This window comes from Phytophthora infestans, genomic scaffold (assembly GCF_000142945.1).
Source record: "Phytophthora infestans T30-4 supercont1.16 genomic scaffold, whole genome shotgun sequence".
NCBI classification, from domain to species: domain Eukaryota; phylum Oomycota; class Peronosporomycetes; order Peronosporales; family Peronosporaceae; genus Phytophthora; species Phytophthora infestans.
This window is the reverse complement of record NW_003303743.1, coordinates 2,068,184-2,086,527: the sequence shown is the minus strand read 5'-3', so window position 1 is coordinate 2,086,527 and position 18,344 is coordinate 2,068,184. Positions and strand designations below refer to the sequence as shown.

The window sequence follows — 18,344 nt, the reverse complement described above, 5'->3', positions numbered from 1 at the left end:
TTCAACCGACGCGTAAAGCAAAGAAGAACGGAAGGCTCAACCAAAGCGCCGACTCCTACTTCTCTATCTCGCAAGCTTCTTCGGCGTTCGACGTGGTGCCGGGGTCCACGAGGCACCACTCAGGGCATGACTCGGATTCGACTCTTTCTTCGACATGTAGCTCGCCGGGGTTTGAGGTCATTGAGACCAAAGGTCATTCGAAAGGGCCAAAACGTTGGGAACCAGCAACTTGGCCTGAACATGTGGAGCGTCTCCACGGCCACATCACACCAGCCTACTTCAAATATGCCTCCGTGTCAGCAGGTGGGATGTGTCACTGCCGGGAGCTTTGCAATGTTTTGACCTGCCAAAATGCGAAGTACAATCGCTTTTGCTACCGTGGAAATTGCTCTTACGCGGGTATGTGTGGAAATGCCTTAAGAGAAAGTAAACGCATTGCCATTTGCAAAAGCTCTTTCCGAGGTGGCCTCGGTCTTGTTGCTACTCGCGCTATCCCAAAGGACACAATTATTGGGGAATATTTTGGCAAGATCGAGGTTTTTGGACCTCCGTGTGCAAATGGATACCGAAACAACGGCTACATGCTTCATCTGAAGACACCTGCTCAATCTGGACAGCGTTACGGCATTGACGCCAGAGAGGCGGGTGGTCTCTTCAGGCTGGCCAATCACGCCTGAAATCCCTGTGCTCGCTTCTACGAGGTTCAAACGGGTCGACATTTGACGGTGGCGGTCGCCACCGTCAGAGATGTGTTCCCAGGAGATGAAATCACGGTAGCGTATGGGAACGCGTTGTGGTTTATTTGCCGTTGCGGATGGGACGGATGCCAGCACAGAGATATCCAGCACCTGCACGATCTGTAGTCAGCTGCGTATGTCATGAGGTACTCCAACTTCGAGACAAAGTGTAAATGTTGAAAAGATTCGTATGTGAATACGGCCCACTTTTTTTCGAACGTTTGACTTCTCGAGGTTAAATCTTCGTGTCTTTTTCTTGCGAGGTTAAATTATGCGGCTCGAAGGATTTGCTCTTCATTCCCCGATCTTCTATCAAGAGCCGAAGCAACAACTCACGGATTATGACGGTATGCAAAAACAGTTCCCATCGCTGTGAGTCTGATCACTACTGATATCGTGTTTTCGACCAGAGAGGTCGAAGAACTGGCTACGCGAATTACTCCGTCTTTTACTGTGTGCAATTGCAGAGAAGATTGTTCCTACCGGGAGGAACGAGTGGGAGCGTCTGACGATCCGGTATAACTCCCGCCGAGGCAGGAGTTCACTTGAGAGAGACTTGGATTCTCTACGCCGAAAATTCAAAAATCTGTACAACAAGCCAAAACCATCGGGCAACGGAGAGGTGAAACCTGCGCACAAGGCAATTATGTGGGCCAAAAAAATTCAGATGACCATCGAAGAAAAAGCCGGGACGCATACATCCTTCGACGGCGTCGAGACTGAAGAAGACGAGGAGAAAGAGAATCAAAGCCAGATCAATCGACCTGCGTCTAGCGGCGGGGCCCCATTGCCTCACTTGCCTGTAGCTAACGGGTGCCGCGAGGGACACACGTCTGTCTCGCAAGAACGCGATCCTGTCGGCAGCTCTCCAGCCAGTAAAGAGAAGAATGTTGTCTCGCAGCTTGCCCAATGTTCCAACAATCTCAGTCTCCGGAAGCACAGTACTCTGGCATTGCTATAACTAGTTCCGGAACGTTTGATGCTTCCCTTGCTGCGGCTCTCGACCTCTCCGACTCGGACGAGGACGAAGAAGACAGAGAAGAAGAACCTTGCGCCAACGATGTGGATGGCGATAACGTCGGTGACTTTCAAACGAGTATAGACAACCCGGCCGCTGGTGTTGATTAATGCTGTCGAACTAGCTATGGAGAGTTGTCACCGAATCCCGACACAAACACCACATTTCGGCCTCAAGGGGTCACTGAAAAAGTCTCACAGAGAAGTGCGGGTCGTCCGCCGAAGCCGACGCCTACCACGCCACCTATGACTTCTCCGGACGGAGCAGTGTTGTTTCGTGACCCAGGGCGTGCTGTAGCCGACGCTCGCGAGAAAGCTCGCAACCCCCGTCTCTCCAGTGTCAGCAATCGACTCGGAGGTCAAGATCTTACAGTTGTGAGAGACAACATCGAAGAGCTGGGTAAGCGCTCTAACAGAGTGAACGAGTTAAGATTCGAGACCTTCAGTCAAGCGAAACGCACAAAGACCGCGAAGCGTATCGAAAACCTTGGAAAGCAGATTACCGGGTTAGAGGAGGCACACGGATCCGATACCAACGACATGACGCGCCTTTTGATATTTTACCGTGCAGAGAGCGACCGAAAAGCCGAAACAGCAGAGCTACGGCGCCATGAAGAGAAAGCTCAAAGAGACGCTGTCGAAAAGAGGGAAAAGGAAGAAAGAGAACGCGCGAGGCAGGATGAGAGTGATCGCCTTCGAGAAGAGAGAGCCGATCGACTTGCACGAGAAGAGAAGTGGAAGGCCGAGAAGGAGGAAAACCGTCGCCAATTCGAGGCGCGAATGGAGCTCGAACGCTCTGAGGCCCGAGAGCGACATTCCGAAATGATGATGATGCTCGCAAAGCTTATCAACAAGTAAGTATACGCAGTGGTGCAACTGCTATCATGAAGTCATTCGGCCATGATATCATTAGTGTTGAGCTGCATAGTGCAAAATATTGTGACGTATAATGAGCGAACGAGCGATGCATGTTTCACACACGTTATTGATAATCTTCTCGACCGTGGACGTGTGTAGTACGAATCTGACTGATACCGACGGTGCGAACTCTGTAGTTAGATAATCTGAACAAATTGTCTAGACGAACGGCGCGCTCTACCTTTCCAGAAGAAGGAGGTAAATACAGTCGATGGTACACTTTGGCGACGGAGCCCATACCCCACTCCGCCGCCTGCCGTACAAACGTTATAGCGCGTGACAACTTTCTCGCGACAGGACGAACGGATGGTAGCAGCTTCTGGAGATCCCCTTCCTTTAAGGGAGTAATGATTTTCCCTGTCATTCTTCCTCCACAAGGGAAAGCACTGTCCGCTACGACTCCATAGCGGGGGTCGGGACAGAAGTGGGGGTCAGCAAGGCACTCCTGAAACGCGAGGCTCATATCGCCGTCGTTCCAGCTCCCCGGGTTGTTGTGTTTCGCCCATACAATGAGCCCGTCCGCGGAAAAGCAGAGCGTCCCTGTCACGAAGACCCCGTGTAGCCACCCGTTGTAGTGCGCGTTTTGAACGTCAGGGTTGGACGGCTGCAAAACCTAGAATATGACAGCGCAGAGATAAAGTATTAACAGACTTAACTTAAACATTCGATTATTTAGATACCCACACGGAAATTCTTGCCATCGATGAAGCCCCAGCAGTACTGCAGCAAAGGTTGGCGCTGAGCACCATCTCGGCACATGCTCTTTGACGAGCAAGAGAAGGCCACGATATACGAGCTGGCGAGAATCCGACGAGAGCCCGAGCCAGCGCTCTCTCAGCATCCTTGATAATACGACTAAGCGTTGAGGGAGGAAGCCCAAAATTCATACAGAGAGCATTATTCTGCATGGACCCCACGCAGAACGCAAGCAGCAAGCCAAGGACTTGATGGAGCTCCTGCAATTTCCGTGGACGCCCCCCCTTTGGGTAGTGTTTCGGGATAATGTAGAACAAGGAAAACCTATCCAATAAGAACTTGAAAGGTTGTCTGTGGCGAATAGTTAAGCACAACAAAACAAAAACAGCGGAGTGATAGCGATTAGCGCAAGAAATCGTTTCTTCTGGAATCAGACGTACCGACTAAGACTTGTCATGTTTCTCATATTCAGGTCATTTCCATGCAGCCACAAGCTCATCCAAGACGACCAAATAGGTATCATTAGACACCCGGCCGTCAAATAGTGACGGACCCGAAGAAGTCTTTGGCGCTCAGCACGCAGGTACTCCAGATGGAGGCGCCGACGGAGATCACGAATCGCCCGTGACAGACGTATTCTCGTGCTTACAGCTGCCACCAGCAGCAGTCACTCAGCGTCCCCCGCCATAATCTCTCCGCTCGCTCGATGAAATGGGGCTTCGGTAGAGTCTCAGATGAACGTCACTGAAGTTACGCGATCTTTCGCGCCTTCACATCTTTACATCTAGACAAAATATTTAGAAAATTGTCCAGTTACTGCATGTCCCACGTATTAAAGTATATATAAATGTAAGCTATGCGCACCATAGGTGCGTTTCATATTGAACGCATTAAACTTTTGAAAGTGGTTTTGGAGTTCGAGTTTCTGTTTACTTGACGAAAACAAAACCTACCCGCAGAATTAAACTTGCGTAAAAACGGGGGGTGATCAAAACTTTTATGTGGGTTTTGGAAGGCGCCCAGTGCCAGACGATGAACTTATCAATACAGACATATCTGCACCCGAATATGCGAGGTCACCAAGAGCCAACCAATTGCTCAAAACGAGAAGTGAACTTACTTCAACTTTTGAAACTACTTCATCTTCATGGAAACCTTTTTAAAAGTTTACTTTACGCTGAAATGGTCCATAGTTGCTTAAGACAGCTCGTTGACCAAGATTCTCTGCTGTTGGTAAAGCGCCTCCGCTGCAGTTGGTCTCTGGTTTGGGTCCAAGGATACACAAACTCCACCATCGAGCTTGGTCAGTTTCTCGAAAATCTCACTCAGTTAACAACCCGATTTACTTTTAATGTGTGCATACATGTTAGAATCGCATCTTCTAAGGCTTCTTTAGATAAAAAAAACACATAAAAAATCAAATAAAAGGCCACTTATCAACGCTACCGACCCATCTCCACGTAATGTGTGTTCCTGTCCCGGCGTCGTCAACAGCAACACTCCATCACAAATAACAAGAGAGCAATACACCCGACTGCAATGCCTGCAATGAGACCGACACTAACATCAACGAAGTGTGCGATGATGTACGACCCCGTTCGTCGTTGATCCGCCCGAGCTTGACTACCGCTGTAGCACGTGTGATTTGTGAGGAGATCTTTTGATACTTAATGAGTATCAGCCAGTCGGTTGTATGGGCCCTGACCCGAGTCACTGTCAATTTTTAGACCTAATTTAAATATCCATTTTTACCATCAATTTGAGAAACACCAGCTCAGCCCCAGATCATAGACAAAAATGGCCCGGAGTTCGGGGATGTCGATTCGCTCGTGTGCTGTCGCTGCAGCAGCATTGACACCAGCTCAATCAGAACATGATTGCACTGTGCAGTTTGAGATCGAAGAAAGCGAGAGAGCGACAATACAGACAACGTTGAGCTCGCGGCCGGTCAATACGAAGCGAAAGTACGATAGATATCAAAACGAGTTTATGCAGTGGTGTGCCGATCGCAATTTTCGTGATCATAACACGGTGACTGGGGGAAAACTGCATCTTTTTCTCTCTAGTAGTGTGATAGGTCGGAAGTCGAAGAAAGACAAGGATAAAACCATCGGAGGGTCCACTGTTTGTGGATACGTAAACGCTATTATCGATCTTTACAATCCGCAAGTTACGCTGCGCACAAGTTCAAACCTGCATCCAAGAACCACCTCGGTAAAGCAGCTAATAAAAAATGTTCAAGCTCAATCGACAAAGACACGAAAAACGAATTACGAAGATAGAGGAATAGGATCCTTACTGGACGGCTATTCCTCCGCCGAACAATTCCAGCAACTTTGTGATACTTTTCTTTCGCTGGATGATTTACGAGGGCGTACTGCCTTTCTTCTTTCACATTTTGGTCTGTTGCGTAGTGAGAATGTCCGCTATTTGGAGCTAGCTGACATGTTCTCGCAGAGACTAGATCATGAAGGCTTTCAGCCCTGCATTGCTCTTGTTTTGCTGATTCAGCATGGAGAGACCAACACATTTGGCAAACTGCAGCATGTCGGGTATATGCGCAACAAAGATGTGCACGTTTGTCCAGTTGGCAGCGTCGCCTTGTACCTATTTGAGCTATTCCACGTGAAGCAGGAGCCATTCCCATCGTTTAGGCAGGCGAAAGACTGGTAGGATATTAAGTTTTTACGCGGTTGACAGAAAACCCAATCTATTACGTACAACACCCATAAAAAGAGTTACGAAGCTGTGTTCCAGCACCTCAGTCTCACATTCAACAAAAAGACACATATAAATCGCCAGCAGGGCGTACGTCAGCTGGAAGCAGCCGATGTGGATATTATCCAAACCCGGCGACATGGTAGATGGGGTATGGACACATGCGAGGCTGTGTATTCTACCCCTCTTGCCCGCGAGGCCATGCGTGCTCTATCAGGACATCCAGCGCGTTCGCGTTTATACTTTCTGGAGAGAGCAACAGTTGAACCACCCTTGGATTTACAGCGTCTAGTTTTTCCTGACATCGAAAATTGTCAAAAACAAATTTTAGATGGCAATTGGGATCACAATTTGGCTGATCGAGGATTCCTAGATCTGCTCCAACACCTTCGAGCTGTGCTTTTTGACCATCTCCCTGTTCGCATTCGTGACCATATTATATTTGGAGAATCTTTTTCCAGAAATATAGAACTCAGGCTTTGGCTGGCGCAGCTAGTGCCAAAAGTCCTGTGGAAAAAAATCTTCAGGTTGCAATGCCTCTATTGTCGGAGCACATAAGTACACAACATTCAGAAACAATGAATAAGTTAGCCTCTCAGCACACCGAGGTGCTACAGCTGCTCAAAGAAATTCGAGAGAGTTTTACGTCCATGCTTCAAGGAAACATGATGTTTCGCCTGTCACCTGTGGCTGCCCCCGCCAGAGCTGATAGCACTGATAATGAACATCACGAGCCTGCTCAAAGTCAACCAACGAGTAGTACAGTTAGTGACGCTCATCTAACATCAACCTTTGGCGCATCACCAAAATATTCTATGAGCAGAGGGATCTCAACAGTGAATAAACTGTGGGCTGAATGGCACGAAGGAATCGCAAACAAACCATCTATTGAGTATCTCGAAAGTACGTACGGTACAAAATGGCGTCAATCGCCAAGGGAGGCGAAGTTTTTCTCAAAACGTCTTTGTGTGATTAAACACGTACAAACACTGGTTGGTGGAGGTCTTTCAATCGAATCCGCGCTGGACCGCGCCGAAATTGAGCGCGGAAGAAGGAGCACCGACGCTTTCTCGAAGTATCTAAGCAAAAAGAAAACAAAATAAGCATTTATAGCTAATTGGCAAAAAGTAAAAAAAAATCATTACAACTAGTGCATGATACATTGCTTCTTACCTACGCGTGGTCGAGCTAGCTGCTGTTTTGTATCATGGTCTTGTAGTTGTGTCGGTAGGACCTTTGGTCACGATCGCAAGTGGTAACTCGAGCTCCGTCTTCAACGGCCAAGTCGTCCGGCTTGGGCTCTATGTCTCTGTAGTCGGAAGTCGGCACGACGCTTTGGCCAGCTCCTGCGTCTCTACAATGTACAGAGGAGACGTCATCTCACGCATTCTATGTAGACGCTACTCTCACCGTCGTTATCCACTTTTGACCACTTCTCGGATGCTTTCGACCAACGACGTCTCAGTCCGTGAGCTTCGTAGAATTCTCAACCAGCCCCGTCTCTTCAATAGCAGGCATTAGTGTCACCTCCGACATCATGGCCTTGTACGTCGCGAAGTCCGTCTCCGTCTCCTTGCTAACACCTTGCATAGACGGAAAAGCCGGCACCCCCGTCGTCTTGTGAGTCTTGCGTGCTGCAACAAGCTGGAAATTGACGTTTACAATATTTGGCTTGCTTTATGACCAATATAATTGCTTATATTTGGTCAGGACCTAATCGTGATATCTTCAAGATAACATCCGATTCGTGCCGCTTATCAGCGGATACCAGGTCACAAGGTCAGGACTAAGTCATGACCTTTTTGCTGATACTTCGAAGTATATAAATGGGGTTTGTGATCGAGCAGGCCGAGTCCACGAAGTACTGAAGGTTAGTCGACCCGCTCGAAAAGAGCTATGCCGTGACAGAACTCCCGTCACCAGAGTGCCCCGATGCGAGCAGAGCGTCTTGACCGTATGAATCCTTACAGTCGGATTCAAGGTAGACGTCCACTTGCAAGTAATCCAACATCACCAAATTCGTTCGCCGCGCTAGAAACCCCGATCTGTTGTCGTCGAGCTGCAGGAATCCGACTACCAACTACCGAAAGTGCTGCAGATCAACGACGTCGTGCCGTGGGAGGAACAGTACAGGTCCGAGAAAATGTGCACTGACTGGGCCTGTATCGACCCGGCGGCTGGAGCGAAAGTGAAACATCCAAGCCGGCGTTTTCGCCAGCATTGTTTTTAGAGCTCCTTGGTCCATGATGGAGCCAAGATCCACGAGTGAGTCCCACGCCGCACCAATGGAGCTGACGACGTGAGGAAGACTAATTAACGCGCCGAGTTGCACTTGATTCAGTATACGTCTGCGGTCCAGAGATCAGAGCCTTCAACATCACTCCACCTGCTGCTGCTGCTTCGCTCTTTGCTTACTACCGCTGCGACCGCCAACATCACCGCAAATCCAGCCACGACCCCTCCAACGATCGCCGCGTAATTACTAGAAGCTCCAGAACGTGTCTTTATACTATTGCCTGGTGAACGTAGTATCTAACGAAGTATTGAGCCAACCCGGTATCATTGTAGCAGAGATGGCTAGCCAAGGTATCGCTTCTCAGCGCGTAGGTTGTTATCGGTAGATCGGTGCACGCTGTGTTGTTGTATATAGACATGACCACTGATCCATTGCTTGCGAGCGTGGCACTGACGCTATACATGTAGTTGTCTTTCGTCGTGAACGGCTCACACTCCCCAACAAGTAGCCCTTGACGGTATTTGTACGCTTCGTCCGTACAATTATTGTCGCCGTACGCTTGGCCTTCGAGGAACGTTTGGCCGAGGAAAAGGTCTTCCATCGGGCTGTACGATAATCTGTCCGTCGAGTAGCAAATGGTAGTCTCGTAGTAGTTGGTGCTATCCCCGAATATTTTAGGCGAGCAGGCAACGGCAGTACAGTTGTCGTTGTCCACAGTACGTTGACAGCGGATCCGTTGCAGGTTTCGTCCCTGTAGATCGCTGTCGTCTCCATCATGTAAGGCGAAGCTTCAGTAGCACACACTAAGAATAATAGTGCTGACAGCAGGAAGAGCACCAGCATCTCGTCAGACACACACGCCGGCGACAAATGATAGCGGTAGCAGTAGGCTACGGACGAAAAGCCACTGATATATAATATCAACTTGCCATCTTTGGACTTGGCTGCGGTTTGTCGAGAAGGCGATTCAGTTGAGTGCAGTGAAATGAAGAAACGGTACAGATGCCCGTTCAATTATTGGCTTCGTCGTACTTAAACAAATTTTGGCCGTTTTTCAAAGGACAAAAATTGGGCTGAACGAATTTTGGTTCTTTTTCAAGGGCAATAAATGTCTCCTTTTTAAAATGTAGTCTTTCATTGAGGGACTACCAAAAATCGCCTATGGCTTAGAACCAAATCTCTCCCATGTGACGTACCATCTGTGAACCAAAGTCATACATGTACCAATCTATGATAAGGGATAGCTATCAAGAGGATGATACAACGAACGATCAATTTATCAGAAGCAGATACAGACGCTGTGATTGGTCTAAAATAAATAACTCACTTTTCATTTTGCATAACCGTAAAGCTAAGCATCTAGCAAACGTCGATGCATGTCTCCACCACGGCCGCCATGCCACCACAAGCGCGTCCCGACTCGTTCGATAAGACACACAACGGTAGCTTTTGCTGGGGAGATAGCAGTGAGATCTTGGAGGTTGCCACGCGTAGACAATTTTTTTTTGTTTGCATGTTCTGACGACGTCGATTGCTTTTGTGGTAACAGGCGTTTATCAGATCACGACGCGCTTACTATCTGCAGCTCGGTCAATGCAGGAGCGCAGGTATGTGTCTATTTAGTGCATATTGCTGACATTATCAATGCTGACGCTTGTTTCATTGTTATGAAAGTACTGTGTATGGAAACGATATAAGTGTTGGCTACGTAGTCGAGACGAGCATAGTCATGGTGAACTTACCCCAATTGAGCTGTAAACTCACGAAGATATTCCATCAATTTCGCTATAAATTTGTCTCAATAACCTATCACTGACCTCTCTGTATATTTCTGCGCACTATAATATACTCTTCTCGATCATCTAAAAATACTGAACACAAATTCTTTGGTCCCTACCCCAGAGATGTGCTCATGATGAAGCTATTGGGCTGTTCTCGAAGGTCACACGGGTCGTGTAATAAAGGTCAGTATTATATAGGAAAAATGTTTTGATGACGTGAGCTCGTTCATCCTCAATCTTTTTTATTATTTACAGAAGTGAGTGTCAGAGCTGTACCAGGCATGTACGTCGTTGGTGAATGTCCTTTTACTGCCTGCGGGAAACGTGCTGAGTACGAGAAAGAGAGCAGAAACTAAGCTGAAGATAGAAGATAATTCCTAATGCATTATAAGAATATTATCTCACTGTTGAAGCAGTAGGAAGATATTCTGTTAATTCTGCTAGCGGTGTCGTGCATCTTCGAACGTTGTGGCCAGTCTTGTTGCAACGGCTGCATGTGTACGGTTCTCGTTTGATCGCGATAGCTCCTTCACCTGCGCGCTGAATAACGCTGCTATTGCCTTACTCTCGCCATGGCAGTCAGCATCGGAAGGAAGCTCTTCATTTGAATGTGCACGCATAGTCGGGATAAAAGAACCTGCACATTCACCACGGTTCTGTGTTCTTTTAGTCCTGCTGTGAAGTCTGCGGATTCTTTCGATCGCTTGAACGAGCGCCCAGCTTGGCGATGCAGGGGTGGAGGTTTGATTTGGTCTGTCTGCTCGAGATCATCATAAAGAGGAAGCCGGATCGTAATTTTTTCCAACGCCTCCCAATATTTTGAAACTGTGTACGCATGGTGGAAGTATCGTTTGATGTCATAGGTTGGAAGTTTACTGTTCTTCTGCTTGGATCTCCAATAAGCTACTGCCTGCATATGACGACAAGGAATTCGCAACTGCTCTGAAACAGTACAACGCGTGCATGTTCCGCAGGCCATGTTGACTTCATAGAGATGAGCGTCTCCACCAACACTGGGGCTATCGAAAGCGTCGAAGACGTAGAAAATTGATTGTTCTCCCTGCACAACGGTCTGGTGAGCAACCAGAACCTTTTCCTGGTTCACACTGCCCGGCTCCGGTGTATACTTGGTGCACAGCTATTCCGGGGTATACAAACTCAAGCATATGCATACCAGCTGTCCCCAAACTATACACTAGCAGGTGGTATATATTGCACCTTTTCTGTTGATTTCCGGCATAGTGCGAACATAACGAACTCAAGCTTTGCCGGATCCGGGCAGTGTGAACCGGCCCACTGCATCATCCGCAATGGCAAAGGGCAAGACTAAGGGGTAACATTTCACCACATCCGAAGTGATGCGTAGGTACATTTATTTAGTTTCGCTAATGGGTGCTAGGCTAATCCACCTATATGTTTACGGGTCTACTCGACAAAGTTGGGGATATTCTTCCTCTTGCTGCTGAGCAGTGGCAGAACATGGCTTCGATTTCTTACAGTAACAAACCTTGCTGAATGGAATAAAAGAGACGGCAAAAGCTTAAGGCGAAAGCATCAAAAACTTGTCCGTGTTCCAAAGCCGACGGGTACGAGTATTTCGTTCTTGTACCACCCATTTACTATACTCTTAGCATTTAACTGTTAAAACTCTAAATCAACGATACAGGTAATGGTGTATGTCCTGCAAAGGTGCAGCGAGCCAAACGTCTTCAATACGCGATTAAGGCTTCGGCTTCTGTTGTAGATATTCACGACGACATAGAGGCCACATATGACGGGGGTCTATCTATAACTCTACGACTTGATCACCAAGACGAGCTACAGCTGGTCGACTCTACAAATTCGCCGTCTACAGCCAAGAATGTATCCACTACTGTTGCAACCTTAGGTTCGGCGAGCTTCATTCCGTCGGCTATGATGCAATCACCTCAATCAGAAGTGACACAATCAGCTACGTCAGCTCCGTTGCAGGCGACGGCGCGAGCTGGACCCGAGCCTTCGGAGTTGGCAGAGCTTTCAAAAACACTTGGAAAAAGACGGGCATCGTCAGCTGACACTGTGTCTCTAAGACAAACTGCGCGTCGTCGTATTTTAAGAAAGACCAAATATCCGACAATGCCGAAAGCAGTATTAGAGCGGAAGAAAGCGCAACGAGCCGGATGAATAATGGCGTAGCCACGTTTATGGCAATGGAGGAACGCCATGAAGCTCGCGAGGCTCAAAATATGCAAGAACGAGAGAGATATTAGTGCCAGCGAGATGATCGCGCATCAGCAAACCAACAAATGATGATGATACTCATGGCTCGCCTCGTAAGCAATATTCACAGCCCCGTGGGCCTGGGAAGCCAAACGATTAACGTAACACAAAGTGAAGAGACGGCCGACTAGAGAGTTATACATGACCTGGACGGTAATAGATCGGTGAATAATTCAAGCCTAACAAATCTTAATGAACGCACTGTGTAAATAAAAGACGATTTTATTCAAAGGATAAAATGCAGCTACAAAAAATATTTCTCTTAATGCTTTTATCTTGCAAGCACAGTTCGAGTCTGGCTAATACCAGTGGTACGCACGCGTAAATTGTAAAGGTGATAGATATCCCATACAAGTCTGGAACGATCGGCTGGGCTATACGGAAGTGGCAAAAGCAAACGTCGGTAGCGCTTAGATGCACAGCTCATGCCTCATTCAGCCGCTTGTCTTATCGATGTAATGGAAGCGCTCATTCCATGCAATCCTGCTTTGCACTCAGGACTGTCACGCTCTAGATCGCCATCCTTGGGAGGGGTGATAGTTCTCATTCTGCAGATTCGCTGACAGAAAAGGCGGAATTCATTGCACAGCAACCACCAACCATTGTTAGTTTGGGGTCAGTCACACCTTGAAGTTGGTGCTCATTCCGCCATCATTCTAGGATCCTGGAATACTATGTTTACCCTACCATCGAAGCCATAACACAAAACACCAGTCCCGTTAACAATGTGCAGCCAGCCTACGAAACAAAACATAAGTTATTATATCTATAATGTAGCACAAAACCACTTTTTCTTATCATTATAGTTTGCGTTCTGCAAGTCGCTATTAGTCGGAGCCAGTACTACATAGTTCCTCCATCGGCAACGCAGAAGCACCCCTTAATAAGGCCTTCTTTCCGTGAAACTTTATCCGCCCAATCACTCTCTAAACCAAACGATGGCCATCTCACCGCGGCTTCTGGTATCGCTTGGAGCGCTGGCATTAGCGATAGCTTAGCCTTGTAAGTGGTTCTGCTCATTGTGGAATGAGGAACCTTGAAGAGCTCATACAACGTTTCGAGTGTCACGGCAGCAGTATACAGATGAAGCACACAGGCCAGAGCATTATTCTTTGAAGCAAATCGACGTGGCCGGCCATATGGTCCCGATTGCACGATGTAGAGCCGACTAAATGCCTGTAGCAACAAGTCGTACGTGTCTGGGTCCAGAGATACCGTGTTGGTAAACGACTTCTCGCACCGCGACTTGTACGTATATGTCTATGCACAACACGCGTTTAAAATCAATCATGAGGTCGTAAGGTAGTTGTGTACACGATCCACCATACGAATGCGCAGCAAACAGTTTAGTCGCTTCCGTAGAGTTCGACGCCACAGTGACTGGTGCTGCATGTCGACGGATATTAGCGTACTTAGCTTGACTGCGAGACGGCGGTAGGGCTTGTTGCAAGTTCTTCCAAGTGAGTTGTTACGAAGACGATTATTGAGTGACTACACCAAAACTTATATTTTTTGCTGGCCATCGTAGGACCAAGACGAACCTTTATTCGAACCAACATGTTTATTATACCGTACCTATATCTGTGCTTGGTACAGTGTATAGGACATTTTAGGAAGTCCATCATTGGCCGTTCGATATAAGGGGATGGTCGCGCTGGCTGGTGCTGGTGCTGGTGCTGGGTTTGGTGGTCTCTGCAGGGGTGTGTTTATTGTGGATTGTGCCTTTGCCGTGGCCACTCGACTGTTTTGCCATGGAAACGTTGGGCTGAAAAGGAAACTGAGTGTTGCTGTGGCTGGTTGGCTCCGCCTTCTAGCGTGTGGTCCACATTTTCCCGGACGCAAATTATTGAGACGACTTTTACGTCTCAAAAAATGCGCAGGATTTGCATTTGATTTGCGAGCGTCTTATTTTTCGATTGTGTTGATTTTGAGACAGTCCCATTCATGCCGCGCGACTCTTTTTTTATTAGCAATTTTTGCTGCAAATTATGTAACACGAAAATTATTTCTATTTGCAGAACTTCACAAACAATCTGCACGAAGTGCTTTAATCCAATTCGTGCAGTGCACACACAGCTTTGCATGATTCCTACGAGCTGGAAACACTTTGGTGCATTAGGCCAAATTTTAGGCACGCATTAAGAAAAATGATGGGTAATGTCAACGTAGCAAGCGTCCGCATTCGCTCTAATCGAAGGATGAAGTTTTATGGTAGGTGAAAAGTCAACACTATTTGCTAGACACTCGTTTACACTGCATATAAGAAGCTTCTGCGCTACGAGTCAGTGTGACAACAAATAGACGCTGAAGGAGCTAGTGTGGCACCAAGTAAAGCCATAACTAATTAATGAAGTACCCACACGTGCCGAGCACAAGGAGGAAAACATCATGCAGAAACTCTCTTCTTACCTACCATCCATCTGTAGATATGGTAGATTTATTCCTAGCTGAGCTAGAACCAGAACAGAAAATGCGTGGCATACTCCCCCTGAGCTCATACTCACTGGTCTGCGAAGTATCTAAGTCACAATGACAGGCATGCATCATCAGCGCATCAACCACATCCTCGATCCCACAAAGATCCCTTAGTATCACAAGGCACTGAGGGCCCAGCGCCTTGGTGAATATATCGGCGTTTTTTTTGCTGTAGGAACGTAGTTAAGTGTCAGATCTTGTTGCTCTACTGGCTCAGCATATTCGTTTTCGTGAGTCGCTTAACACTATCACAATTATCAATATGCTTGCATACCTTGATTGTGCTCTGATTATCACTACGCAGCTCGGGAGCCAACGGTTTAATCGATCTCTTTGAAGCTTCATGCCTGTGCTAGCTGCCACCAGTTCAGACTTGCACGCATCACCGGTGACGTTTTACTGCGTCCTGCTCTGAAATATAAAGCTGAAACCATTTAATGAAATCAAGTAGCCTACTTAGAGCCAGGGCAGCTCGCGTGATCTACATCACTATACACCAGCAGCTGTAAGCGCTGCTGTGGTTCTGCCTTGGTTTTACGATACACCAGTCTGAAAGGCCGAGTGCCACGAAGATACTGCAACACGTGTTTTGTGCTTGCAAAGTTTTACTTTACCAGCGCGGCCACCGAGCGTTCGTACGGCATTGGCGATATCTGGACGCGCCCAGGTAGATAAAAACCGCAATTTATCGACGCGCTCCGGGTTTGGAAGAATATCATCACTTCTTCGACCTCTCCTAAATTTTGTATCAGTATTATTGACCAATTATACATTGATATATTTCGATAGCCATTCATTTCCAGGTTATATGTCAGTCTTGGTCGATCGAAACGTGAAGGGGTAGGCTCTACATCGAACGTATCAGGTCCGAGGGGCACGGAAAAAATATGTGTATCCCCTTACAAATACTATCCATAAGATGCCGGTGCATTACACGCATATTTTCATTTTATCCATTATTTCAGTAAAAACGACTCCAAAAGCGCTTTTAAAATTTGGACTACTAAGTATTAATACCGTAGCAATTTCTAGAAAGCGCTAAAATGATACAGGCCATCAATAGCCTCTGTGCAGAAAGATGCAGTAGCTACATTTGTAACTTCTAACCGCTTCCATGAGGTGGTGCATTCCGAATTATTATTATTGTCCCTGACATTAAAGAGACGTTAACAATTTGCGTCAATTAGTCGGACATATTTTCATTATATAAAGCCTCTAGCTACACGCAAATACTGTCAGCATCGAGCTCTGCATCGACCCGACCAGCCGCTGGGACAGGCATCTGGACTTTGCAATGGGCTATGTTTCTACCGTCACTAGCGTACACGTAGCGATGAGGAAGCTCGTAAGCACGATAGACTTAGCTGTTAGTAAATAGACGCTACTTTTTTAGAAACAGGGTGGGAGCCCTAAACCTTCGAGAGCCACTCATACGCAGGTCGACGCCTGCCTGATTTAATGTTTTCATTATTAGCCAATCAGAAAGCGATAATTCAGCGCGCGCTAATCGCGTGTCTTTCTACCTACTTTAGTAAAAGAATCTACCTACTTATGTAATTGAAGAGTGGTCGATAACAGTCTTGGTGCGTCGCCCAGCCGGCAGCATTCTTCCCGGCTTGCCGGGTGGGGCAATAGCTCTTGCGGGGTCTGCACGGGATCTGGCGGTGACATCCTCGCTCGTGGTGGCAGATGGATCGACGGTATAGCCGGGGTCCGCCTTTCGGAGCGCCAACTGCAGGACGCACCCAACGGGCGGCCTGCCGCCCTCCCTGTCGGGCAATTCACCACAGCAGGCTCCGCCCGTTACAGATGCCCTCTTCCCTCCTTCCGTCCTTGGTACCCTTGCCCTGGCTGCCGTCTCTCTTGTCGTCACCGACACCCTGTCGCACGTGTCGCCGTCGCCGGCGTCGCCCCGCACCCACGGTTTGCAGTGGCTGGGACGGGTATAAATATGGTATATTCCACGTGACACCCAGACGCCCCTGGGATATGGAATAAACCACAAGATATTTCGTTGAGCTTTCTGCATTACCACCATGCTGAATGTTTAGCTACAGTTCCAACTACTACTTCTGTCGCCATCTCTACCTATACCAACCTAGTAGTAAATGAACTCACCGTCTTAGTTGGCGTCTGTAGCTTCCTCCTCCTCTTCCAACGGAATCAGTTTATTGAGGATCTCCAACTCGTTGTCAGAACAGTTCTTCGAGTTGAAAAAAACGTGAACGAGGTTTTCGACTCGTCCAGGTGTAAGCCGGTTCCGAAGCGTAGAGTGGATGAACTTGTGAGTCAAAAAATTCTTTTAGGCCGCCACACTGGAGCACACCACGTTGAACACGACACCAGCCACGTATTGGAGAAGCGGTAGACTGATTAGGCCACTCCAAAAATCAGGGATCGCAATCTTCTTTTTCTTTAGTAGGCCCATTTTGTGCGAACCCTTCATAGAAGCAATTAGGGCTTGAAACCGAGCAAGCTCGATCGCCACTTCACTCGCCTTGTCATCGCCATGCCGTTACAAACTGCTCTATCTTACTTAAGGTAGTAGCATAAATTCCATGACCAGCGTAGCGAGGATCCAAGAGATAGGCCACACCGTGAGCGTCACCATATAAAAAAAAGTCGAACCGTGACGTAATTTTTTCGCGAACTGTTTTTTATCACTTATCGTCAAAGGCAAATTAGCAATTTCGTCCGGGAGTGCCAGAAATACGGCGTACACCTCCGACGGTGCAGCTCTGTTCTTTTCGAATCTCTGCTAGTACGGCTCGAGTAGCTGAATAGCTTTCTCCAATTGAAAAATCAAGTTCTTGCAGGTAATGAAACAAAATACCTTGCGCCGTGCAGCCCTTTTGGATTTTGTCGAAGCTGTCAAAAAGCTTCGCTCAGAGACCAGCTGCAACAGCGGTTTTTCGGACTTTAGCTCACTGCGCAGACAGTCCAACGTGGAGCCCCATCTCATATCACAAGGCAGGGCGAGGGTTGGCAGAGCTTTTCCGTCTTCAGTAGTCGATTGTTTCTGGAGATTCTTTAGCTTGAACCACAACTTGCGGTTCTTCTTAAAGAGCATCGCAACGTCCTTGCAGCCGCCCGCTAACTTTAAAGCCATTCCGTTGAAGGTACGACGTCCTTCACAAGCAAATTAACTGTGTGGGCGGCACACCCATGGAAAACCATTTTTGGATACATTTCTTGAAGAATAGCCCAGGCACTTTGATTGGCTGAAGTGTTGTCAGCTACAACTGCGACGAAGTCGATGAAGTCGTACTTTTTGATCACCCGGTCGATATCATTTGCAAAAAAGGCGGAATCATGGCTCCCACTTTCGGTGTACACGGTTTTCAGAAAAAAATGTGTCTGACCCGAGGATAGCGAGATAATTGATAACAGCAAATCCGTTAATATCGGCCCAGGCGTCTGTCACTAGAGAACAAACGCGTCTAGCCAGTGCAGAGCGAATTCGAGTCAACGACTCATCGTAGCATTCATCAAGAAGTCGTCCTCGCA

General features: G+C 47.6%; 1 protein-coding gene across 1 annotated transcript; it reads right to left on the bottom strand.

Moving 5' to 3' along the window:
• Nucleotides 1–7,980: 7,980 nt before the first annotated feature.
• PITG_08966 (protein kinase) lies at nt 7,981–9,521 on the bottom strand (the record flags this gene model as incomplete). Its single annotated transcript, XM_002902958.1, has 4 exons — nt 7,981–8,159; nt 8,370–8,395; nt 8,640–9,073; nt 9,519–9,521. The coding sequence occupies 4 exons, from the start codon at nt 9,519–9,521 to the stop codon at nt 7,981–7,983; spliced, it is 642 nt and encodes a 213-aa protein (XP_002903004.1).
• Between the last annotated feature and the right edge of the window lie 8,823 nt (nt 9,522–18,344).